Source organism: Oncorhynchus mykiss, chromosome 9, assembly GCF_013265735.2.
Source record: "Oncorhynchus mykiss isolate Arlee chromosome 9, USDA_OmykA_1.1, whole genome shotgun sequence".
Lineage (NCBI taxonomy): Eukaryota > Metazoa > Chordata > Actinopteri > Salmoniformes > Salmonidae > Oncorhynchus > Oncorhynchus mykiss.
In genome coordinates, this window is record NC_048573.1 from 28,133,045 (window position 1) to 28,160,480 (window position 27,436).

General features: G+C 42.8%; 1 protein-coding gene across 7 annotated transcripts in view; it reads left to right on the plus strand.

Annotated features, from left to right (window-relative positions):
* ank2b (ankyrin 2b, neuronal) overlaps window positions 1-27,210 on the plus strand; it is a 164,376-nt gene extending 137,166 nt beyond the window's left edge. For all 7 annotated transcript variants that reach the window (XM_036987751.1, XM_036987750.1, XM_036987755.1 and 4 more), the window contains 10 exons: window positions 431-508; window positions 660-791; window positions 941-1,090; window positions 1,200-1,434; window positions 1,688-1,757; window positions 22,272-22,355; window positions 22,599-22,763; window positions 24,504-24,692; window positions 24,948-25,039; window positions 26,431-27,210. In XM_036987751.1, coding sequence (XP_036843646.1) covers window positions 431-508; window positions 660-791; window positions 941-1,090; window positions 1,200-1,434; window positions 1,688-1,757; window positions 22,272-22,355; window positions 22,599-22,763; window positions 24,504-24,692; window positions 24,948-25,039; window positions 26,431-26,638 — 1,403 coding nt within the window. In that variant the 3' untranslated portion in view covers window positions 26,639-27,210. The remainder of the gene's footprint in view (window positions 1-430; window positions 509-659; window positions 792-940; window positions 1,091-1,199; window positions 1,435-1,687; window positions 1,758-22,271; window positions 22,356-22,598; window positions 22,764-24,503; window positions 24,693-24,947; window positions 25,040-26,430) is intronic.
* The last annotated feature ends 226 nt before the right edge of the window (window positions 27,211-27,436 follow it).

Genomic DNA, 27,436 nt, shown 5'->3' on the forward strand with positions numbered 1-27,436 from the left:
CATAGGTCATAGTCAGGATTAGTATCAAATGTGTTTGATGAACCCAATTAGGCTGTAGGAGAAAAGCTGAATGGAATACAATGAGAGATTACATTTTTCCAGAGCTGTTAAACTACTGCTATCTACTTTCCATACAGTATGTTTCCGTTAGTGTTTTCTTCTTCTAGAGTTGCCAAAATCGCATGATAATAATTTATGATGGTATTGCTGCCCTATAAACCAACAGCATAATAAGCTATACACCAAATACAAGTCTGTTACAGTTACTGTTAATTATCGACACATACCTCCAAATAGCTAACATTATAGCACTACATGGAACAAGAAAGCCAGTGAAGACTCTTTTTACTCATGTGCTCGGTTGAAGATAGCCTTTTCTTCCTCATGTGAATGTGACTTTGCCTGGCCATCCTTGTGGTGGCATTTACAGTAGATCCCCAGGATGAAGCCGAGAGAAAAGAGGAACGATTGGAAATAATAGCCGACCACCTGGGCTTCAGTTGGACGGGTGAGTGGAACCCCAGGCATGGTGGCTTTCCTAGAGTGTCAGAGACAATAAAGGCTGAAGATAATGTTGATTTAAACACTTTCCTGTGGTGAATAATGTTAACATCAACATTACGTAGTTGACAGTGAAAAGTGTCTGGTGGGTTTTCTAGAGCTGGCTCGAGAGCTGGAGTTCAGCGAGGAAAGGATCAATCTAATAAGGATTGAGAATCCGAACTCACTACAGGACCAAAGCCATGCCCTGCTGAAGCTCTGGACTGACAGGGATGGCAAACATGCTACAGGTATGCTGATATATCACTCCTTATTGTATTAGAATATTTCTTGACATTTAGACTATTCTGAGTATTTATTACTGATCATTTTCATATTTTCAGAATGGCTTATTTACTGTTATGATATTGTGTTATTCTGTTGTTATTTCTTTCCACAGAAACTACATTGATCAAACGACTCACCAAGATCAACAGGATGGACATTGTTCACCTCATCGAAACCAAGATAATCAAGTCCACCCAGCAGGACACATCGTCCCACACCTATGCGGAGATTGAGAGGACCATTGCACTGGATCACAGTGAAGGTATAGTGTATTACCGAGCAAAATATAAATATCTTTATCAACCAAAATGTACTAGCTATGCCAAAGAGATCACAGGTTAATAACGGTGTCCATATCTATGCCTGTCCAGGTTTTTCTGCCCTCCATGAGGACATAGACAGTCCCCGGCCAGGCAGGCGTACAGGCGGCACCCCCAGTGGGCCAGGGTCCAGGCAGGGGCCCTTCATGGTGTCAGAGGAGGACCTCTCCTCCAGCATGTCATCACTGCACGAGACGTCAGGGCGGGTGGAGACAGACACATCAGTAACAGGCCTCCTGAGACACGCCCAGAAGGAGAAGCTACAGAAAGAGGGCGAAACGACACAGTAAGTCGTCCAGTCAGTGTAAGAGTGAAGTATTGAGTGAAAGAGAAATTGTTATGCTTAAAAAGGTCTTATGTTGTTTTCTGCTATATTCTGCTAATGTTGTATGGTTGTAGAAACAAACAGTTCAGTCAAATAATCTTGATATGCATTGTTAAAATCACTAGAAATAAACCGTTTTTAAGAATAACTGTATTTCATTTTTTGGGGAGACTTCACATGTTATTAGATGTTTGACTTATTTTTTGTTCCTCAGTTCTGTGGGCGGTACATCACAGAGTGGATCAGACAAGGCTGAGTCACTACACATGGGCACTTTTAAACAAGTAAGTCCCTTCTTCACCTTGTACCGCACCTCCCCCTACCAGCTCACCTCTCACGTCCTAGATCCTGCCTACAACGGGCCCACCCCTCCCTCTTCATCGTCTCTATCTGTCAAGCATAAAGAGAAGGGGGCACAGCGGGGTGCAGAGTGTGGCGAGGGGTCACTCCAGCCCCCCCAGGCTGAAAGTGACAACAAATGGTTGTTGTCGCCAACGAGTCACCAAGAGTCACGCACTAAAAGTAGTAAGCGTGTCTGTGAGAGCCGTCCGTTGTCCATGACCGACTTTGGGGACAGTCTGACTGAATGTGACCAGGCCGAGCCAGACTTCAGTGAGCTGTCTGTGGAGCTACAGCAAACCTCAGAGTACTACACCTACCTCTCCACCTCCTCCGTCACTAGGACTTCTCAGACAACTGAACTGGTTTCTGAGAAGATCAGTATTACAGCCGAGCCTATGAATTTACCACTTCCTCAGTCTACTCAGCTTCCTCAGGCTTCTGAGGTGGTACGCCCCAAAGAGACATCTGAGATTTTCTCAGAGGATCATATTGACGAGGTGTCGCACCGACTTTACGAAGTCCTGTTTGGATATGTAGAGAAATCAACTAGTGAAGAATCCAAGAAAACACCAATGGAATTGGATGAGGTACCCGGAACTTACAGAGCCAGCCGGGTTTATGAGGCCGATTCACCTACCTCCATGCCTTTGATTGATGTAAACCAGGCTACTCTTGACCAGGAAGCTATCTCCACTGGGCTTTACCTCAGACCTGTAGATTTCAGTCCCGTGACCTCAGAGTCTATCACCTTTGGGGTGAGTAAGGAATCACAGACAATAGCTCAGACATCATCAGACGTGTCAAGAACCACTCTGATTCCGGAGTCGGTCACAGTAGAATCCATTGTCAGCACTGCATTTATCCAGATATCACATGACTCAACTGCTGAGACCCGAGCAGAGGTGTCAGCTCTTCCAGTGTCTGGGTTAGACATGTCTTTGGCTCCAGAATCTCTACGTTCCGAAACCGAAAAAAGGTCTTTATCTCCTGACTCAGCATCTAAGTATGCTACTAAAATTGTAGTTTCAATGCATGACCAATCATCTTCACCAGAGTCAGTGACATCAGAGGATAGGTCTGGGTCCAAATCACCTGACTCACATATACCCGAGTATCGCCCATCAACACCTGATTCATCCATACTGTTGACTGAGAGTAGAGCCTCATCTCCCGAGTCACTGTCATCCGATACTGAACTAAGTCTTCTCTTGCCTGACTCGCCCATACCTCAGTTCAGACCCCTGTCTCCTCTACCACCCCCTGAGGTTGAATGGGAAACTGCAGAAATACCATCTTATGCCCCAGGACAAATGTTCTTAAGTGCCCCTGGAGCTGCAAGTAGTCTACTAGCACCAGGGCTAGCAGAAGCAGAGGACAGGCCATTGACACCTATGGTTCCTAACAGGGGAGAGTTTTCCCGAGCAATATCCCCGGGCAGTGAGTATTTAGAGAGGAGGGCATTATCACCAGACTCATCCCAGTCAATAGTATCAGATACAGAAGAAAGACCCCTGTCAGCTGAGTCTTTATCAGACTATAGACCCATGTCAGCTACATCACTGATGTTACTGAATGATATCAAAGCATCATCACCTGTATCTACAGGATCAGTAGATGAACACAGATCTCTGTCTCCAGATTCACCAATTACACAATTTTGGCAATCAGAACCCATTTCTTTAGTGAAGTTTTGTAGATCATCATCACCTGAATCTATATTTTCAGATATAGATTATGAAACCGCACCATTACTTTCATTACTTTATAAGGATAGACCTTCATCACCTGAATCAATAGCATCAATAGATGAGTATAGAGCGCTATCACCTGACTCACCGACACCTCAGTTTTGGCACATATTACCAGACTCTATTGTTGATTATAGATCTTCTTCACCTGAATCAGTATCATCAGAAACTAAATGTGTTCCAATGTCTCTGGAGTCTATAGGTACAGAGCATAGACCAGATTCACCTGAAGCTTTAGATTTTGAAAAGGAGATAACTGATTCAGCATTGACTCAATCGAAATCACTATGTGTGTCACCAATAACTGTAACTGAATCAGGTATAAACGTTCCTGAAAGTCCACCAATATTAACCGAGTCCGCAACTGCACCATTATTTGAATTTAGTCAACCTGAACCTCAGAAAGGACTATCAGAACCTGACGTAGCTCAACCTTCATCTGTGTCACCAAGAACAGTATCTGCATCAGGTATACATTTCCCTCCATCAGCAATACTAGAGCCAGAGTACAGACTTGTGTATGATGCAGAGCTTTGGAAGCTTATCTCTCAAATAAATGACCAACAGTATGTAGGAGAAACCTACTGCAGTAAAACAGGTGTGTTTGAGTATGCTGGACAGAGAAAAGAAGAGACATCCGAACCTGAAAAAAACCCGTTATCAATAGATTCTCCGGTAGAGGAGTCGGACTTTAAGCCCGAGTCATTATCAGAGTATAGATCCATGTCATCTTCATCACTGATGTTGTTGAAGGATATTAAAACAACGTCCCCTGAATCAACAGGAACAATGGATGAACATAGATCATTGTCACCAGATTTCCCTGTCCCCAAATATTCCCCATTGTTCCGTGAAGCTGTTCCGTTTCGTCATAGATCATCATCACCTGAATCGTTACCAGATGATGAGGTTTCTAAGATATTTGATTCAATATCTGTGACTATTGAAGATAGACCCGTATCACCTGAGTCAGCTGGATCAGTCAGTGAGCGTAGCTCATGTTTAAAAGACCAAGACGTCGTAACTGAATCAGGTGTCCTTGAAAGTCCACCAATAATATTCAACTCCACAGCCCAATTATTTCCCGAATTGAGTAAACCTGAAACTCAGAAAGGACTATCAGTACCTGGTTTTGCCCAAACTCCAAAAGAACCATCTGTGTCACCAAGAATGGTATCTGATGAAGGTATACATGATCCTCCATCAGTAATACGAGTGCCAGCTTACAAACTTAAGTACGATGCAGAGCTTTGGAAGCTGGTCTCTCCAATACATGATCCCCAGTATGTCGGGGAAACCCCTAAAACAGGTATGTTTGAGTATGCCGAGGGTATCGTAGAGTACGTGCAGAAGTCAGAACGAGAAAGTCCAACTTCATCAACTGAGGTTACCGAGGACAGACCCCTGTCATCTGATTCCGAGTCTGAACATAAGCCTCTCCCACCTGAGTCAGTTAAGATAATGGCTGTTTTGAGATCAGATAAGGCAGAATCAGTGAAGTCATTGAAAGTATGTAAATCTTTATCCCCGGATTCCCCCATACCCCAATATTCACTATTCTTTCTCGAAACTGCTCAATCATATCATAGATCATTGTCACCCGAATCAGTATCGGATGCTGAAGTTGAAGTAGTCGACTCAAAATATTCAATAGTTCTGGGTATTGACGCTAGAACTTCCTCTCCAGAATCTATAGGATCAGTCAATGAGCATAGACCACTATCCCCTGACTCTCCCATACCTGAGTTTAGACAGGAATTACCTGAATCTGCATTCTCATCCACAAGGTCTAGGTCATCATCACCTGAATCAGTGACTTCAGGGAATTCAGAAATGGAATATATACTATCTGAGGCATTTGACTTTTGTCAGAGACCAGACTCACCTGAGTCAATAGTATCAGACACAGAGGAAAGACCCCTATCACCTGAGTCTTTATCAGAGTATTACCCCATGTCACCTGAATCAGTCATGCTACTGACAAATATCAGATCATCTTCTGTATATGGATATAGATCATCATCACCTGAATCAGTGATATCAGGGACTCCGGAAGTTGACGACATAACTTCTGAGGCTTTTGCATTTTGGCAGAGACCAGACTCACCGGAATCTACAGCATCAGTGGATGAGTGTAGGTGTCTGTCTCCAGACTCTCCTCTACCACAATACTTTGATTATTTCCCAGAACCAACTCTGTTTATGTCAGGATACAGGTCAGTGTCACCTGAATCAATATGCTCAAATATGGAATATGAAACGGAGTTATTTTTATTTGCCTCATTGCTTTTTGAGGACAGACCCTCATCACCTGATTCAATACCATCTATAGATGAATACAGGGCACTGTCACCTGACTCACCCATACCTGAGTTCAGACATGCAATACCTGAATGTGTTACATCTTCTGTATATGGATATAGATCATCATCACCTGAATCAGTGATTTCAGGGACTTCGGAAGTTGACGACATAACTTCTGAGGCTTTTGCGTTTTGGCAGAGACCAGACTCACCTGAATCTACAGTATCAGTGGATGAGTATAGGTGTCTGTCTCCAGACTCTCCTCTACCACAATACTTTGATTATTTCCCAGAACAAGTTCTCTTTATGGCAGGAAGCAGATCATCGTCACCTGCATCAGTATTGTCAGATGATAATTGTGATCTTTCTGACATCTTCTTGACACTCTTTTCAGAGAGAGGTAGACCCTCATCACCTGAATCAGTAGCATCAGTTGATGAATACATGGCACTTTCACCAGACTCACCCATACCTGATTTTTGGCCGTCATTACCTGAATCTATTCCACATTTTATTGGATACAGATCAACTTCACCTGAATCAGATATGGAATGTGGGACTCTGCCCTTAATGTCGTTATTCTATGAAGATAAACCCCGATCACTAACATCAGTATGGTCAGATAACGAATGTGAGCTTTCTGATATTTTTTCAACAATCTTCTCAGATAAAGATAGGCCTTCATCTGAGGCTTTTGCCTTTTGGCAGAGACCAGACTCACCGGAGTCAATCGTGTCAGATACAGAGGAAAGACCCCTATCACCTGAGTCTTTATCAGACTATTGCCCCATGTCACCTGAATCAGCCATGCTACTGACAAACATCAGATCATCTTCTCCTGAATCTACAGCATCAGTGGATGAGTTCAGGTGTCTGTCTCCAGACTCTCCTCTACCACAATACCTACAACATTACCCAGAGCCAACTCTGTTTATGGCAAGAAGCAGATCATCGTCACCTGTATCAGTATTGTCAGATTTGGAATATGAAACTGAGTTATTCTCATTTACCTCAATGCTTTTTGAGGACAGACCTGATTCAGTAGCATCTGTAGATGACTACAGGGCACTGTCACCTGACTCACCCATACCGGAGTTTAGACAGAATTTACTTGAATATTTTGTTGAATGTAGATCATCGTCACCTGAGTCCGTGACTTCAGATATTGAATATGCAAATTCACCATCAGAATCAGTCATGCGAGTGCCAATTTACAAATTTGTGTATGATGCAGATCGTTGGAAGCTGATCTCTCCAATACATGACCCCCAATATGTAGGAGAAACCTTTGCTAGTAAAACAGGTATGTTTGAGTATTGTGGGAGTACAATAGAGTATGTACAGAAATCAGAACTTCTAAGTCAAACGTTATCAAACGAGAGTGGGTTAAGGTCAGATTCTCCTGAGTCAGTGAAGTCAATGGATGAGCATAGATCTTTATCTCCAGACTCACCAATTCCACAATATTTACAATATTTCCCAGAACCAGTAATGTTTATGACCGGAAGCAGACCATCGTCACCAGATTCAGTGAGTTCAGAAGAAATTGGACATATGCTATCTGAAGCTTTTTCCTTTTGGCAGAGACCAGGCTCACCAGATTCAATAGCATCTGTAGATGAATACAGGGCACTGTCACCTGATTCACCCATACCTGAGTTTAGACAAGACTTACCTGAATCTGTTAGATATTCAATTGGATATAGATCTTCATCACCTGATTCAGTGACTTCAGATATTGAATATGAACCTTTCATTTCTGAGGTATTCTTTATTGAATCAAGACCAGACTCACCGGAGCCAATCGTGTCAGATACAGAGGAAAGACCCCTATCACCTGAGTCTTTATCAGAGTATTGCCCCATGTCACCTGAATCAGTCATGCTACTGACAAACGTCAGATCATCTTCTCCTGAATCTACAGCATCAGTGGATGAGTTCAGGTGTCTGTCTCCAGACTCTCCTCTACCACAATACCTACAATATTTCCCAGAACCAACCATATTTATGACAGGAAGCAGATCATCATCACCTGCATCAGTATTGTCAGATGAAGAATTTGAAAATGAGTTTTTCTTGTATGCCTCAATGCTTTTCGAAGACAGACCCTCATCACCTGATTCAATATTATCTATAGATGAATACAGGACACTGTCACCTGATTCACCCATACCTGAGTTTAGACAGGCGTTACGAGAGTCTATCGTTTCAATGATTGGATATAGGTCCTCATCCCCTGAATCATTGTCAGAATATGAAACAGAGTCTGAAACAGAATTTGCTCCTCTGATTTCTGAGATTGAAGAAAGACAAGACACTCCTGATTCAACAACATCAGTAGATGAGTTCAGAGCTCTGTCACCAGACTCCCCAGTACCCCAGTACACACAGCACGAAACTACTACACTAGTGACAGGGAATAGATCAGCATCGCCTGAATCAATATGCTCAGATATGGAATCTGAAACTGACTTATTCTTACATACCTCAATGCTTTTTGAGATTAGACCCTCATCACCTGATTCAATAGCATCTATAGATGAATACAGGGCACTGTCACCTGACTCACCCATACCTGAGTTCAGACATGCAATACCTGAATGTGTTACATCTTCCGTATATGGATATAGATCATCATCACCTGAATCAGTGATTTCAGGGACTTCGGAAGTTGACGACATAACATCTGAGGGTTTTGCATTTTGGCAGAGACCAGACTCACCTGAATCTACAGCATCAGTGGATGAGTACAGGTGTCTGTCTCCAGACTCTCCTCTACCACAATACTTTGATTATTTCCCAGAACCAGTTCTCTTTATGGCAGGAAGCAGATCATCGTCACCTGCATCAGTATTGTCAGATGATGATTGTGATCTTTCTGACATCTTCTTGACACTCTTTTCAGAGAGAGGTAGACCCTCATCACCTGAATCATTAGCATCAGTTGATGAGTACATGGCGCTTTCACCAGACTCACCCATACCTGATTTTTGGCCGTCATTACCTGAATCTATTCCACATTTTATTGGATACAGATCAACTTCACCTGAATCAGATATGGAATGTGGGACTCTGCCCTTAATGTCGTTAATCTATGAAGATAAACCCCGATCACTAACATCAGTATGGTCAGACAATGAATGTGAGCTTTCTGATATTTTTTCAACAATCTTCTCAGATAAAGATAGGCTTTCATCTGAGGCTTTTGCCTTTTGGCAGAGACCAGACTCACCGGAGTCAATCGTGTCAGATACAGAGGAAAGACCCCTATCACCTGAGTCTTTATCAGAGTATTGCCCCATGTCACCTGAATCAGTCATGCTACTGACAAACATCAGATCATCTTCTCCTGAATCTACAGCATCAGTGGATGAGTTCAGGTGTCTGTCTCCAGACTCTCCTCTACCACAATACCTACAACATTACCCAGAGCCAACTCTGTTTATGGCAAGAAGCAGATCATCGTCACCTGTATCAGTATTGTCAGATTTGGAATATGAAACTGAGTTATTCTTGTATGCCTCAATGCTTTTCGATGACAGACCCTCATCACCTGATTCAATAGTATCTATAGATGAATACAGGACACTGTCACCTGATTCACCCATACCTGAGTTTAGACAGGCGTTACGAGAGTCTATCGTTTCAATAATTGGATATAGGTCCTCATCCCCTGAATCATTGTCAGAATATGAAACAGAGTCTGAAACAGAATTCGCTCCTCTGATTTCTGAGATTGAAGAAAGACAAGACACTCCTGATTCAACAACATCAGTAGATGAGTTCAGAGCTCTGTCACCAGACTCCCCAGTACCCCAGTACACACAGCACGAAACTACTACACTAGTGACAGGGAATAGATCAGCATCGCCTGAATCAATATGCTCAGATATGGAATCTGAAACTGACTTATTCTTACATACCTCAATGCTTTTTGAGAATAGACCCTCATCACCTGATTCAATAGCATCTATAGATGAATACAGGGTGTTGTCACCTGACTCACCCATACCTGAGTTCAGACATGCAATACCTGAATGTGTTACATCTTCTGTATATGGATATAGATCATCATCACCTGAATCAGTGATTTCAGGGACTTTGGAAGTTGACGACACAGCATCTGAGGCTTTTGCGTTTTGGCAGAGACCAGACTCGCCTGAATCTACAGCATCAGTGGATGAGTATAGGTGTCTGTCTCCAGACTCTCCTCTACCACAATACTTTGATTATTTCCCAGAACCAGTTCTGTTTATGGCAGGAAGCAGATCATCGTCACCTGCATCAGTATTGTCAGATGATGATTGTGATCTTTCTGACATCTTCTTGACACTCTTTTCAGAGAGAGGTAGACCCTCATCACCTGAATCATTAGCATCAGTTGATGAGTACATGGCGCTTTCACCAGACTCACCCATACCTGATTTTTGGCCGTCATTACCTGAATCTATTCCACATTTTATTGGATACAGATCAACTTCACCTGAATCAGATATGGAATGTGGGACTCTGCCCTTAATGTCGTTAATCTATGAAGATAAACCCCAATCACTAACATCAGTATGGTCAGACAATGAATGTGAGCTTTCTGATATTTTTTCAACAATCTTCTCAGATAAAGATAGGCTTTCATCTGAGGCTTTTGCCTTTTGGCAGAGACCAGACTCACCGGAGTCAATCGTGTCAGATACAGAGGAAAGACCCCTATCACCTGAGTCTTTATCAGAGTATTGCCCCATGTCACCTGAATCAGTCATGCTACTGACAAACATCAGATCATCTTCTCCTGAATCTACAGCATCAGTGGATGAGTTCAGGTGTCTGTCTCCAGACTCTCCTCTACCACAATACCTACAACATTACCCAGAGCCAACTCTGTTTATGGCAAGAAGCAGATCATCGTCACCTGTATCAGTATTGTCAGATTTGGAATATGAAACTGAGTTATTCTCATTTACCTCAATGCTTTTTGAGGACAGACCTGATTCAGTAGCATCTGTAGATGACTACAGGGCACTGTCACCTGACTCACCCATACCGGAGTTTAGACAGAATTTACTTGAATATTTTGTTGAATGTAGATCATCGTCACCTGAGTCCGTGACTTCAGATATTGAATATGCAAATTCACCATCAGAATCAGTCATGCGAGTGCCAATTTACAAATTTGTGTATGATGCAGATCGTTGGAAGCTGATCTCTCCAATACATGACCCCCAATATGTAGGAGAAACCTTTGCTAGTAAAACAGGTATGTTTGAGTATTGTGGGAGTACAATAGAGTATGTACAGAAATCAGAACTTCTAAGTCAAACGTTATCAAACGAGAGTGGGTTAAGGTCAGATTCTCCTGAGTCAGTGAAGTCAATGGATGAGCATAGATCTTTATCTCCAGACTCACCAATTCCACAATATTTACAATATTTTCCAGAACCAGTAATGTTTATGGCCGGAAGCAGACCATCGTCACCAGATTCAGTGAGTTCAGAAGAAATTGGACATATGCTATCTGAAGCTTTTTCCTTTTGGCAGAGACCAGGCTCACCAGATTCAATAGCATCTGTAGATGAATACAGGGCGCTGTCACCTGATTCACCCATCCCTGAGTTTAGACAAGACTTACCTGAATCTGTTACATATTCTATTGGATATAGATCTTCATCACCTGATTCCGTGACTTCAGATATTGAATATGAACCTTTCATTTCTGAGGTATTCTTTATTGAATCAAGACCAGACTCACCGGAGTCAATCGTGTCAGATACAGAGGAAAGACCCCTATCACCTGAGTCTTTATCAGAGTATTGCCCCATGTCACCTGAATCAGTCATGCTACTGACAAACGTCAGATCATCTTCTCCTGAATCTACAGCATCAGTGGATGAGTTCAGGTGTCTGTCTCCAGACTCTCCTCTACCACAATACCTACAATATTTCCCAGAACCAACCATATTTATGACAGGAAGCAGATCATCATCACCTGCATCAGTATTGTCAGATGAAGAATTTGAAAATGAGTTTTTCTTGTATGCCTCAATGCTTTTCGAAGACAGACCCTCATCACCTGATTCAATAGTATCTATAGATGAATACAGGACACTGTCACCTGATTCACCCATACCTGAGTTTAGACAGGCGTTACGAGAGTCTATCGTTTCAATGATTGGATATAGGTCCTCATCCCCTGAATCATTGTCAGAATATGAAACAGAGTCTGAAACAGAATTTGCTCCTCTGATTTCTGAGATTGAAGAAAGACAAGACACTCCTGATTCAACAACATCAGTAGATGAGTTCAGAGCTCTGTCACCAGACTCCCCAGTACCCCAGTACACACAGCACGAAACTACTACACTAGTGGCAGGGAATAGATCAGCATCGCCTGAATCAATATGCTCAGATATGGAATCTGAAACTGACTTATTCTTACATACCTCAATGCTTTTTGAGATTAGACCCTCATCACCTGATTCAATAGCATCTATAGATGAATACAGGGCACTGTCACCTGACTCACCCATACCTGAGTTCAGACATGCAATACCTGAATGTGTTACATCTTCTGTATATGGATATAGATCATCATCACCTGAATCAGTGATTTCAGGGACTTCGGAAGTTGACGACATAACATCTGAGGGTTTTGCATTTTGGCAGAGACCAGACTCACCTGAATCTACAGCATCAGTGGATGAGTACAGGTGTCTGTCTCCAGACTCTCCTCTACCACAATACTTTGATTATTTCCCAGAACCAGTTCTCTTAATGGCAGGAAGCAGATCATCGTCACCTGCATCAGTATTGTCAGATGATGATTGTGATCTTTCTGACATCTTCTTGACACTCTTTTCAGAGAGAGGTAGACCCTCATCACCTGAATCAGTAGCATCAGTTGATGAGTACATGGCGCTTTCACCAGACTCACCCATACCTGATTTTTGGCCGTCATTACCTGAATCTATTCCACATTTTATTGGATACAGATCAACTTCACCTGAATCAGATATGGAATGTGGGACTCTGCCCTTAATGTCGTTAATCTATGAAGATAAACCCCGATCACTAACATCAGTATGGTCAGACAATGAATGTGAGCTTTCTGATATTTTTTCAACAATCTTCTCAGATAAAGATAGGCTTTCATCTGAGGCTTTTGCCTTTTGGCAGAGACCAGACTCACCGGAGTCAATCGTGTCAGATACAGAGGAAAGACCCCTATCACCTGAGTCTTTATCAGAGTATTGCCCCATGTCACCTGAATCAGTCATGCTACTGACAAACATCAGATCATCTTCTCCTGAATCTACAGCATCAGTGGATGAGTTCAGGTGTCTGTCTCCAGACTCTCCTCTACCACAATACCTACAACATTACCCAGAGCCAACTCTGTTTATGGCAAGAAGCAGATCATCGTCACCTGTATCAGTATTGTCAGATTTGGAATATGAAACTGAGTTATTCTTGTATGCCTCAATGCTTTTCGATGACAGACCCTCATCACCTGATTCAATAGTATCTATAGATGAATACAGGACACTGTCACCTGATTCACCCATACCTGAGTTTAGACAGGCGTTACGAGAGTCTATCGTTTCAATAATTGGATATAGGTCCTCATCCCCTGAATCATTGTCAGAATATGAAACAGAGTCTGAAACAGAATTCGCTCCTCTGATTTCTGAGATTGAAGAAAGACAAGACACTCCTGATTCAACAACATCAGTAGATGAGTTCAGAGCTCTGTCACCAGACTCCCCAGTACCCCAGTACACACAGCACGAAACTACTACACTAGTGACAGGGAATAGATCAGCATCGCCTGAATCAATATGCTCAGATATGGAATCTGAAACTGACTTATTCTTACATACCTCAATGCTTTTTGAGAATAGACCCTCATCACCTGATTCAATAGCATCTATAGATGAATACAGGGCGCTGTCACCTGACTCACCCATACCTGAGTTCAGACATGCAATACCTGAATGTGTTACATCTTCTGTATATGGATATAGATCATCATCACCTGAATCAGTGATTTCAGGGACTTCGGAAGTTGACGACATAACATCTGAGGCTTTTGCGTTTTGGCAGAGACCAGACTCGCCTGAATCTACAGCATCAGTGGATGAGTATAGGTGTCTGTCTCCAGACTCTCCTCTACCACAATACTTTGATTATTTCCCAGAACCAGTTCTGTTTATGGCAGGAAGCAGATCATCGTCACCTGCATCAGTATTGTCAGATGATGATTGTGATCTTTCTGACATCTTCTTGACACTCTTTTCAGAGAGAGGTAGACCCTCATCACCTGAGTCAATAGCATCAGTTGATGAGTACATGGCGCTTTCACCAGACTCACCCATACCTGATTTTTGGCCGTCATTACCTGAATCTATTCCACATTTTATTGGATACAGATCAACTTCACCTGAATCAGATATGGAATGTGGGACTCTGCCCTTAATGTCGTTAATCTATGAAGATAAACCCCAATCACTAACATCAGTATGGTCAGACAATGAATGTGAGCTTTCTGATATTTTTTCAACAATCTTCTCAGATAAAGATAGGCTTTCATCTGAGGCTTTTGCCTTTTGGCAGAGACCAGACTCACCGGAGTCAATCGTGTCAGATACAGAGGAAAGACCCCTATCACCTGAGTCTTTATCAGAGTATTGCCCCATGTCACCTGAATCAGTCATGCTACTGACAAACATCAGATCATCTTCTCCTGAATCTACAGCATCAGTGGATGAGTTCAGGTGTCTGTCTCCAGACTCTCCTCTACCACAATACCTACAACATTACCCAGAGCCAACTCTGTTTATGGCAAGAAGCAGATCATCGTCACCTGTATCAGTATTGTCAGATTTGGAATATGAAACTGAGTTATTCTCATTTACCTCAATGCTTTTTGAGGACAGACCTGATTCAGTAGCATCTGTAGATGACTACAGGGCACTGTCACCTGACTCACCCATACCGGAGTTTAGACAGAATTTACTTGAATATTTTGTTGAATGTAGATCATCGTCACCTGAGTCCGTGACTTCAGATATTGAATATGCAAATTCACCATCAGAATCAGTCATGCGAGTGCCAATTTACAAATTTGTGTATGATGCAGATCGTTGGAAGCTGATCTCTCCAATACATGACCCCCAATATGTAGGAGAAACCTTTGCTAGTAAAACAGGTATGTTTGAGTATTGTGGGAGTACAATAGAGTATGTACAGAAATCAGAACTTCTAAGTCAAACGTTATCAAACGAGAGTGGGTTAAGGTCAGATTCTCCTGAGTCAGTGAAGTCAATGGATGAGCATAGATCTTTATCTCCAGACTCACCAATTCCACAATATTTACAATATTTCCCAGAACCAGTAATGTTTATGGCCGGAAGCAGACCATCGTCACCAGATTCAGTGAGTTCAGAAGAAATTGGACATATGCTATCTGAAGCTTTTTCCTTTTGGCAGAGACCAGGCTCACCAGATTCAATAGCATCTGTAGATGAATACAGGGCGCTGTCACCTGATTCACCCATCCCTGAGTTTAGACAAGACTTACCTGAATCTGTTACATATTCTATTGGATATAGATCTTCATCACCTGATTCCGTGACTTCAGATATTGAATATGAACCTTTCATTTCTGAGGTATTCTTTATTGAATCAAGACCAGACTCACCGGAGTCAATCGTGTCAGATACAGAGGAAAGACCCCTATCACCTGAGTCTTTATCAGAGTATTGCCCCATGTCACCTGAATCAGTCATGCTACTGACAAACGTCAGATCATCTTCTCCTGAATCTACAGCATCAGTGGATGAGTACAGGTGTCTGTCTCCAGACTCTCCTCTACCACAATACCTACAATATTTCCCAGAACCAACCATATTTATGACAGGAATCAGATCATCATCACCTGCATCAGTATTGTCAGATGAAGAATTTGAAAATGAGTTTTTCTTGTATGCCTCAATGCTTTTCGAAGACAGACCCTCATCACCTGATTCAATAGTATCTATAGATGAATACAGGACACTGTCACCTGACTCACCCATACCTGAGTTTAGACAGGCGTTACGAGAGTCTATCGTTTCAATGATTGGATATAGGTCCTCATCCCCTGAATCATTGTCAGAATATGAAACAGAGTCTGAAACAGAATTCGCTCCTCTGATTTCTGAGATTGAAGAAAGACGAGACACTCCTGAATCAACAACATCAGTAGATGAGTTCAGAGCTCTGTCACCAGACTCCCCAGTACCCCAGTACACACAGCACGAAACTACTACACTAGTGGCAGGGAATAGATCAGCATCGCCTGAATCAATATGCTCAGATATGGAATCTGAAACTGACTTATTCTTACATACCTCAATGCTTTTTGAGAATAGACCCTCATCACCTGATTCAATGGCATCTATAGATGAATACAGGGCACTGTCACCTGATTCACCCATACCTGAGTTCAGACATGCAATACCTGAATGTGTTACATCTTCTGTATATGGATATAGATCATCATCACCTGAATCAGGGATTTCAGGGACTTCAGAAGTTGACGACATAACTTCTGAGGCTTTTGCGTTTTGGCAGAGACCAGACTCGCCTGAATCTACAGCATCAGTGGATGAGTACAGGTGTCTGTCTCCAGACTCTCCTCTACCACAATACTTGGATTATTTCCCAGAACCAACTCTGTTTATGGCAGGAAGAAGATCATCGTCACCTGCATCAGTATTATCAGATGATGATTATGATCTTTCTGACATCTTCTTGACACTCTTTTCAGAGAGAGGTAGACCCTCATCACCTGAATCAGTAGCATCAGTTGATGAATACATGGCGCTTTCACCAGACTCACCCATACCTGATTTTTGGCCGTCATTACCTGAATCTATTCCATATTTTATTGGATACAGATCAACTTCACCTGAATCAATGTGCTCAGATATGGAATGTGGGACTCTGCCCTTAATGTCTTCATTCCATGAAGATAGACCCCGATCACTATTATCAGTACTGTCAGACAACGAATGTGAGCTTTCTGATATTTTTTCAACAATCTTCTCAGATAAAGATAGGCCTTCATCTAAGGCTTTTGCCTTTTGGCAGAGACCAGACTCACCAGAGTCAATCGTGTCAGATACAGAGGAAAGACCCCTATCACCTGAGTCTTTATCAGAGTATTGCCCCATGTCACCTGAATCTGTCATGCTACTGACAAACGTCAGATCATCTTCTCCTGAATCTACAGCATCAGTGGATGAGTTCAGGTGTCTGTCTCCAGACTCTCCTCTGCCACAATACCTACAATATTTCCCAGAACCAACCATATTTATGACAGGAATCAGATCATCATCACCTGCATCAGTATTGTCAGATGAAGAATTTGAAAATGAGTTATTCTTGTATGCCTCAATGCTTTTCCACAACAGACCCTCATCACCTGATTCAATATTATCTATAGATGAATACAGGACACTGTCACCTGACTCACCCATACCTGAGTTTAGACAGGTACTACGAGAGTCCATGATTGGATATAGATCCTCATCCCCTGAATCAGTGGCTTCAGATGTAGAATATGCTCCACTCATTTCAGAGTCTTCCTCTGTTGAATTGAGACCAGACTCACCTGAATCAGTGGCATCAGTGAATGCTTTTTCACCTCAGTCACCAATTCCACTATTTACAGAGAGCGCACTTGGGTCTACCACAGTAGAAACAGGATATAGGTCTTCATCTCCATTATCAATAACATCAGACATGGATTTTGACTTGGTATTTTCTAACATTGAGGAAACAGTGTTGCCAACCAAAAGTCTCATTCCTGAGCATGTTTCCCCATCAGAAATATTGTCAATAGAAGCAACAGAACAGAAACCTAAGGCTGCTTCATCAGGTTCACCTGTACCTGGAACAGCCATGATGGTAGAAGAATACAATCGTATGTATGATACAGAGCTTTGCAAGCTTATCTCTCAAATTCACGACGCCCAATATGTAGGAGAAACCTTCTTGAGTAAAACAGGCTTCTTGGAGTATACTGGAAGTAGCGAAGCACATGTAGAGACTTCTCCTGGTGAGGAAGACGTTGCTCAAGGTAGCACAGACGTCAGTCCTGTACCTGGTCCACAAGTGGAACCAGCAGCTACCACTGAAACAGCCAAGATCGATCAGGATGTAGCTTTGACTGAGAGTATAGAGTGCATACAGACTTCTCCAGAGGAGAGAGAAGTTGCTCAAGGTAGCACTGAGATCAGCACAGAAGCTCTACCAGATTGGCAAGTGGAACCTTCAGAAACTACAACTGAGACAGTCAAGATTGATCAGGATGTAGCTCCTACTGAGAGTGTTCCAAGCGTATCTGATATAGTTTTACCTGAATCACTAGCAGCAGAAGTAGTATCGGAGTGTACATTTGAAACAGGTCACAGATCAGCTTCCCCTCACTCCAAATCAGACTCTGGAGATGAATGGGTCATAGTGTCTGTATCGGAGACTGAGGATAAGCGTCTATCACCCGAGTCATTACCTGACTGCCGACCCATATCACCTGCAACACTGGTGTTAAAGGCAGATGTTAGAACGTCATCACCTGAATCTCTATTATTCGAGAAACAAGTTGAGAAGGATAGACCGCTATCCACTGAGTCTGTTGAATACAGAACCATGTCTCTAGAATCAACAATGTCAATGGATAAGGTTAGATCATCTTCACCTGAATCAATGCATGAGATCAATGACAATAGATCGCTTTCTCCAGACTCACCAATCCCTCAGTATACAAGATCAGGTGTGTCAGGTATTGATTCATGTAATATGGAGTATGCCACCATAGAACACAGGTCATCATCACCTGAATCCATGACCTCTGGCTCTGAGTATGAGCTAATGGTCATATCATCATCAGCATTAGAGAGTCGGCCATCCTCACCTGATTCTCTAGAGTCAGTCGGCAGGAATAGACGGCTATCGCCTGACTCACCAGTGCCTGAGTTTATGAGGATATTATCTCAGTACTTCATGGAACCCCGGGCCCTTAGTGATAGAACGTCTTCGCCTGAGTCTGTGTCATCAGACACTGTATTTGTAGCTTTACCTGTAGATTCTTGGGCCGATGTCCACCGAAGGCAGTCGTCTCCTGAATCAGGTGCATCACATGAAGAGTTGAGTTTAGTTATTACAGGCACAGAAACAATGACATTTAAAGCAGGTGCGTTGAGTCATGTGACATCTGTATTAACGTCTGAGCGTCTCCCAATGTCGCCAGAAGAAAACACAGTGGGTGTTACTCTGTTGTCAGTCCCAGCTACTAAATTTGAAAAAGAGCAGGGACAAATGAGCAGGACAGATCAAGGCTTACCAAGGGTCAGTGGGCTAGTAGCAGAAATGGTTATTACATCTACGGAACAGGCACGGACAAAGCATGGTTCAGAGCATGCTGAAACCATCCCAACTCCCCAAGCCACTATGGGTTTGGAAAATGTCAAAACGGTCCAGAAAGATGTCCAGGTTAAGCAACAACCAGTGAAGGTCAAGGACAGAAGTGAGGAAGAAGTAGAGGTCCTGCGCCTCAGTGCTGATACAATAAAGACCCAGGATGCCCCACCGAGGGTAAGAGAGAGAGCATGATAAAGCTGACTTTGCACGTGCTATGGATTAATGGAATAACTCCCAATTCTAATGGAGGATGACAATAACACTGTATGGTCGAAATGGATGTCTGGATTCACCAATGGGTTTGTGCAAAATGGAGTGTATCTAAGGAATGTGTGTACGATCACAATGCACTTAGATGGTGGGTGATGTAACTAACCGATTCTGACTCATTTGAGCTCTTAGTAACAGTTTGTGTGCAAGCATATTGCTATTACTGTGACATTTTTGGGCACTGTGATGTTGACCTTTATAATTGCTTGGTTTGCTCTCCAATGTTCTTGCAGTGATTTAAATGTGACATGGTGTTGTGGGAGAAAATTACTAACGAGACCTTAGTCAACCAAGTTCTCTCATGTTAGTGTGTTGCAGTTTATTGATGGGATGTTATTGGAGCATGCCAACTGACTTGCTGTAACAACACATTTGAAGAATACTTGTTCAAGTGATGTCAACATTTACTTCCAGGCTCCGTCTCAAACACCCAAGGAAATACAGTTGAAGACCAGTTATGGGAAAATGCAAAGCAAATTAGAGTCTACCTTGGTAACGGAAAGTACTTTACATGAGCAAAAGGCAGTATTAGACTTGAGTCAAGAAACAAGCATATCAGGTCTGGTATCACCTAAGCAGACAAAGACAGCCACAGGCTACAAACCTCTGATATCAACCCCATTGCAGATCAGTGAACAATACCCTTTCACTACCCATAGAGCAGTGACACCTAAACTAAAGTTACTTGACTCTGCCACTCAGGAATTCTCCGACTGGAGTGAATTTACACAAGAGGAATTCGAGGAGACTCATTCGGGTGAGTTATTTTCGCCGATGTCGAGCCAATTCCTGGTGCCACCAGATTACGAGGCCCTGTTTTCCGGACGCCACTCTCTGAGAGTCTCCGAGTGTAGCCAGTTGTCCCCCACTGATATGAGTCCAGTTTCTCCAGTCTTCAGCGACCCTCAGTCAGATAAGTGTCAGGTCACAACCACCACCCTGATGGGTCCTGAGTTCGCTTCCAAGTCTGCTACACCTGGATCTGCAGAAGCCTTTGAATTCTCGCCAGACTTTAAGCGAGTGATCGGCGAATTTGAGAAAACACTCTCTTCATTTGGGCCAGATGCCCAATCAGATCCCGCCCAAGAAAATTCAGACCTGGAGTTCTTTGACTGCAAAGATGATTTCTCAGACTTCTCAGAGGCAGAGGATCTGGAGCCAGAGGAACCTGAGGTCCTCTACCACATCGAGGAGCCTCCATCCCCAACCCCCTTCTGCAGCACTCTGGAAACGGGCTTCCTCAAAGGAAGCCCTGTATGCAGCGCACAGTTCCTACGGGTGGATGACCAAAATCGCTTCTCTTTGGGTAGTGAAAGTCTTAGGGACTATGGCATTTATGACGGACCAGAAAGTGAAAGTGAAACTGTACCCACGTGTGAGGAGCTACCCTCCAGGTCGCAGGCAGGGTACGATGATGATGAATACTCTCTGGAACGGGTAAGAGGTCAAGCATGACGACTGCACCCTGCCCTGGCTTGTGTCCCAGCTTCGCAGGCTGATTGCAGTGTTGCCACAGTCCAGAGAGGACATCAACTAACTCAAACACAGAGACTAATACAAGAAGCTTATGAGTGGTGTGTCTGCATGTGTGCATACTTACCAAACAAAACACACCAGGTCAAAACCACTTCAAAGTGGGGTTACTGACCAACACAATGGAATAATCATGTGACAAAAGCCTGATCGATAATGATAATACTTAATTATGAGAATGCTTTTTTGCTGTGTTTGCAAATTATTCTTATATTTTCAGCTAGGTTATCTGGTGCAATGAAGAGTACATACAAATATATTCTGTAACATTTTTGTGAAATAATTACCTTCACTGTCAGTACTTCATATTCCACATCAACATTCCATACAGACGTGCTTGTCTGCAGCTTTGACCACCATTTCTTTGGATTATCGTGGCCATATCTTGCATGGCTGGTTTTGTTGGAAATTGTTGTGCAACTGTGCCTTCTCTTCATCTTCCATCTCCACCATTTTATAGAACCTCTGTCATACTGTATATTTTTTTCTTTGAATTTCTATCAGGTCTACAATAGCCTACTTTTGAATGCCTTTTCGGCATCCCTATGAGAGCAAAGTAAAGAGCCAAGAAAGAGAAAAGAAGGAACACTTACTTGCCTGTTGTTCTGTGCCTGCAGTAACAGTGCCTGAAGGAACTAAACAAAATGTGTAACCATGTTATACTGATCTATGGTGGCCACAATGGCTGTGTGGTGTCTCTCAGGAGATAAATGAGGAGCTAGGGTTGCTGTCATCGGATAGCTCAGAGGAGGAGGTGTTGACCACCAGGGTGGTCCGACGCAGAGTTATCATCCAGGTATACGGCATTGAAGGAGCATGTGGGGAAGTGGGCCCTGCCCTAGTGTGGTGTGATGTGGGGTTGGGGTTAGATGGGAGTCGAGTTTTAGCTTGTGGGTAGTTTTGTTGCTGTGCTGCACTTCACCTCGAACTGTTGGGTCATTTTTCAAATTTGGATTTCTATTTCATTCTGCACCCTCATATGCCATATCGTTTTGTTGATTAAACCTTTATGGTCTTAGATAATGATTGAAAACGGTTTATTTCCTTTTTGAGTGGGTTTTACAATGTTTAAGCCGGTTATTCTGTGTACTTGCTGTGTATTTGTTCAGTGTCAGTTGTATGACTGTGTATCTCTTCTCTCTCTAGGCGGATGATCTGCCAGACATCCCTCCGCAAACAGTGACAGAGGAACAGTACATGGATGAGCATGGAAACCTGGTAGTCAAGAAGGTAAAGGGACATTTTGCATCTACATTCACTGTATAACAGACACTTAACTCTTGAACACACCCCGATTTACAGTAGATCTCAACTACATACTGTAACTACTATGTAGCCATGTTTGTCAATTGTAAAGTAATCCAGTCTCCTCAGGCAAATACTGTATGTGTGTTTTATATTACATGACCTAGTCATGCAGCTCAGTGCTCTACTAGTGGTAACTTTCCTCTCTTTCTGGTCTCTTTCCCCCAGATCACGCGGAAGGTGATCCGTAAGTACTTCTCTCCAGACGGCGTGGAGAGAGAGGAGGTGACGGTGGAGGGATCTCACCAGGAGATGGTCAGTGTGGAGGAAGGAGACGGCTTCTCCAAGGTAGTGAAGAGGACTGTGGTCCGGAGCGAGGGAGATCAGACCGAGGTCAGTCTGTCTGTATGTGTGTCAGCCTGCTGTCTTTGTGTCTATAGACTTTGTTTGGGGTCAATATTCCAGTATTTCTGGAAACTATTGTGTATTACAGGGTTTACGTACACTGTGGATATTATGATGTCACAGGGGTGTCTGGGCCTTAATGTGGAACTGACATCGTTTTAACTACTTTGTAGATATGGAGAAAAAAAAACAGAATCATAATATCAGTTTAACATATACAACTTCCAGTTCATGCTTCAAAACCAACTTCATAAGAGGTTTTTAAAATTCCATGACATAATTCACTGTTAGCAAAAAATAGATGGATTCCGTTCAATGCATGATTCATATAATTCACTAATAAATGTCTTGGTAGTCTTAAAAACTATTGCTATCAGGTTGTAAATCACAGCTGGCCTGGGACATTGTTTGCTGCCTTCATTCAGGATGCACTGTTTCAGTTTCAATGACTCAATATTTTGACCCCCCAAAAAACGGATGACTGTAGCTAAGGCTGGGAATGTCAATACAATCATACTAGCAAGGGCAATGATCACACGTCAGTCTTAATGTGGCTAATAGGCTTGCGCATGTGTCAAACACGGCTGAACAGGACACACAAGTGAGAAATAAGTGAGTCAGTAGTTGAGTCATCTACTTTATGAAATTACGGCCTGGTGCGCTCGCATCGGCGAATTCAACTTCAATTGCGCTGCTTTCATGTGTGCCCAGAGAGAAATGTGCAGACACATGCCACAGTCCTAGCTAGGCTACTAAAATGTTGCAGCCTGGCTTCGATTTTTAAAGCTTGACAATGAATAACCCAAAAACAAAAACGTGGAAGGAAACACCATGCAAAGGAGAAACATGTAGGCCTACGACAGCAACATGGCTGCCAGATAGAACACAACACCTCCCATAACCCCCTGTGGTAGGTCACTTGGCCAATTTAGCAGATGGGTGAATGCCATCCTATTCAGCTATTTCTGTATCTATGCTATTCTATCCTGCGTATCCGACAGATATACTCAAATATTCTATCAACACACTGTCCACAATGTCTACACACCCCATCACACACAAGCATATCGCTATATCCGCAATAAGATCTGCTATATATGTGTATACGACCAATAAAATGTGATTTGTTTTGGTTAAATTGGCAGCACCTGGGAAATACTGTACTGGGGATTTGCCATAAGGAGAGAAGCAACAAGCTCTCCAAAGCTCCATGGACATTAATGTTTGAATAAAGTACATTTGACTCATTTGGTGCTTAGAGTAAGTCTCATTGCTATGACAGAGCCTTTTGACTTCAATGTATTTTTAGATGTTTCCATTAAAAGCCTTATTGTACCTTTAACCTGCTTTCTGAGCCCTACACTTGGGTGCTATCTAGAACCTTTAAACATTATTTGGTTGTCCCCCATAGGAGAACCCTTTGAAGAACCCTTTTGGGTTTCATGTAGAACCTTTGGTTTTACATGGAACACAAAAAGGTTCTACCTGGAACTAAGAAGGGTTTATACCTGGAACCAAGAAGGGTTCTTCTATGGGGACAGCTGATTTTCTTCTAAGAGTGTATGTGCTGAGATCCCTTGTCTATTCATTGTCCGTGTATAGTTCGGGCTACACCACACTATATAATGTGTCCATAATGACTGTATATCCTTACAGTGTGTACTGTATAATCAAGTTTTGTCATCTTCTGTATCAGTGACCTTTGAACCCTGTGTTTGACCTCTCCAGTTGACCTTCTTGGAGCCCTTGGCCCTGGGGGCCACCACGGCCTCGGACTTCGAGTCAGAGCAGGTGCAGGGCCGAAAGGTCAGCAAGGTGGTCAAGACGACGGTGGTGAGGGGCGAGAGGATGGAGAAGCAGACGGGTGACTCAACGCTGGCCGCAGACCTCCCCTCGGCCAAGGAGGACTTTGAGAAGGTCAGTCGTCAGGGAGGGAGAGTTGTGACTTTTCTACCTCAGTGGCTCGAGCAGAGCAGGTTGATATTAGCAATACTGTGCCTGGAATATAAAGCTGAATGCTTCTTGACTGTAACGTGTTCTTTAGGAGCATGTCTGTTTTTAATCTGTCTCGTTAAAAACATTATTGAGCGCCAGTTTGAAGATCAACCCTAGGACCAGAGACACTGGGTTTTGGTGTTTGAAATGTCCTTTTCCTTGTTCTGTCACTTCCAGGCGTTGAGTTATGCTGGAGGCTTTGGAAAAATCCAACTTCCTCATTTAGTAGAGAAAGAGGTTGTGAAGGACGACGGTTCTGTGGTCAAAAGGTTTGAGAACAGAATGGGAGTTCATTCATTGACACGTCCGTCTTTGTTTGGACATTCCTGTTGGTTTCCTGCGTGATTTATCTGAACGCATGGTGTGAATACAGCTGTGGTTGTGCTATATGACCAACACCTATGATTGTTGTTATGCCAAACAGGCCATGGCATTGGCTATACAGCATAAACATATCAGGAAGCAGGTTAGTGAATACCTCCCCTCTATATCTTAACCATAACTCTTAAACACACCGCAGATGCTTACATTTTGACATGGTGATTTGAAAGGTAAGTTATATGAATTGAGTTTTTTTACAACCAGATCTCTATTTTTTGATGTAAATGGCATGTTATAGGTGGGTCCAGACACTTATTGTGCGGTTTCATTTGTTTTTGTGAAATTTACCCAAACCAGGGATTAATTTCTTCATACTCGTTGTGCAGTACGGGGCTCCTCTGAAAAAGCATGAACAAATGCTCCTAAAAACACCAAAATGCTTTATCCGCAACGTTATATTCCATATTGTTTTGCGACTCGAGCGATACCTCTCTGTCCATTGTACAGTTAAACTGCCAAAACAAAGAAACTTGAGTAAAAACGAGGGATACAAAGTATATTGAAAGCAGGTGCTTCCACACAGGAAGTTCCAGACCCTTGTAGAATATATGCCAAGGCACATTGAAGCTGTTCTGGCTCGTGGCGGTCCAACGCCCTATTAAGACACTTTATGTTGGTGTTTCCTTTATTTTGGCAGTTACCTCTAGCAGCAGGCTACACGGAGAAATGAACAGCTGGATAGGGGAAATAGCTTAAGTCGTACAAATATGAATATAATGTTGCGGATAAAGTTCATAATGACATAATTTCATGTGTACAACATGTAAAGACCTGCATCCCTAAATTGGGAGCGTTTTCGTTTCTAAAAGGACGTATTTGGGTGTTTTTGGAGAATTTGTTAATGTTTTTTCAGGGCCCCCGTACTGCACAACGAAGATGAGGAAATGAATCACTGGTCAGGGTAAGTTTCTCAAAAACAAGGAAAATCGCAAAAAACCTTCTATAACCTTCTATAATGTCTGGAACCTTCTATAACATGCCATTTCCATCAAACATTTAGATATGTTCGTAAAAAAAAGAAGCTAACTTCTCCTTTAATCATAGGGCCTTTAGTCATGGGGCTTGTGTGATGCGTTCAGATTACTCATGTGTTCCTGATGTTAGAGCGTGGTCTAACATGCATGATGTGTTTTAATTTGAAAAAATGACGGTCAACCTACAAACTGCAAGCCTGTCAATGAAGCGCTATCAAAACTTTGACAGGTTGTTTGAAAACAATTGCCTCACCAAGCCTAATAACCTCGAAACTCCCTCCCTCCCTCTCCCATTCCATCTCCAGAACCCAGATGCGTAAGTCTCGTACCCAGAAGAGGACTGTGGTGAAAGACGCCCAGGGTAAGCATGTGCTCCTGGAGCGGCTGGACGACACCCCAGAGACCCTGCAACCCGATGCCCTTCGGCAACACCTGCACCTGCTGCTCCAACGCTATTGTGCCAAGGAGGAGGAGGAAGGAGAGAAAGAGGAGGAGAAGAGAAAGAAGAAGTGATGGACTGATTTGATTTGCTGGCTGAGTTGTTCTTCTTCCCTTTTGGCCCTGCCCCCCCCCCATGCTACATAAGCCCCCTATCCACAAAAAGCCTATGAAGTCTTGTAAGCTCACCCCTGATCTTTACCTTCCACACAGACATCTCCCGCTAAAGACACTGGATTGCGTTTTTGTTTTTTTTGTTGTTTTTTTCCCTTTTGTGGCAAATAATGGAACACTTTTTATTTTTGTTATTTGTGCTTTCACTTGTTTTGGGGTCGTTTTCCTTTTGACTTTTCCTGTTTTATTTGCTCATTTTGTGACCAAAGATAGTATCCCCTTGCTCGTCGGGTTACTTAGAATATTATTTGGTCGTTATCCTTTTTTTGGGGGGGGGGGTTCTTCTAGTTTTTGGCTGCTGTGGTACAATAAACGACTACGCAAACAAAATGCAACAAAAAGAAAACAAAAAGGGAAAAGGAATAAAGAGGGGGCACCTCTGACATTCGCCTCATGCACAGGCATCTTCCTGAAGGAACGATTGTAAACTCTTGTAAATAAAGGAGAAGAAACATGCTCGGACTGGGAGAAAACGAAACGAACAGCAATTCAAAAGCATTTATTACATTTCCCCCCCCCCCACGGTACATGCTGTACACGTAGGTGCACCAATCAAAATCGCTCTTCTGCTCTGAGGTGAAGGGTCATAACAAAGTTGATCCTTTTCGCCCCACTAGGAGTCACTTGTCACAAAGAGTTTTGGAAAGATACTGTAAAAATGGAGGAAATTCCATATTCTTTCATCAAGGACAAATACGT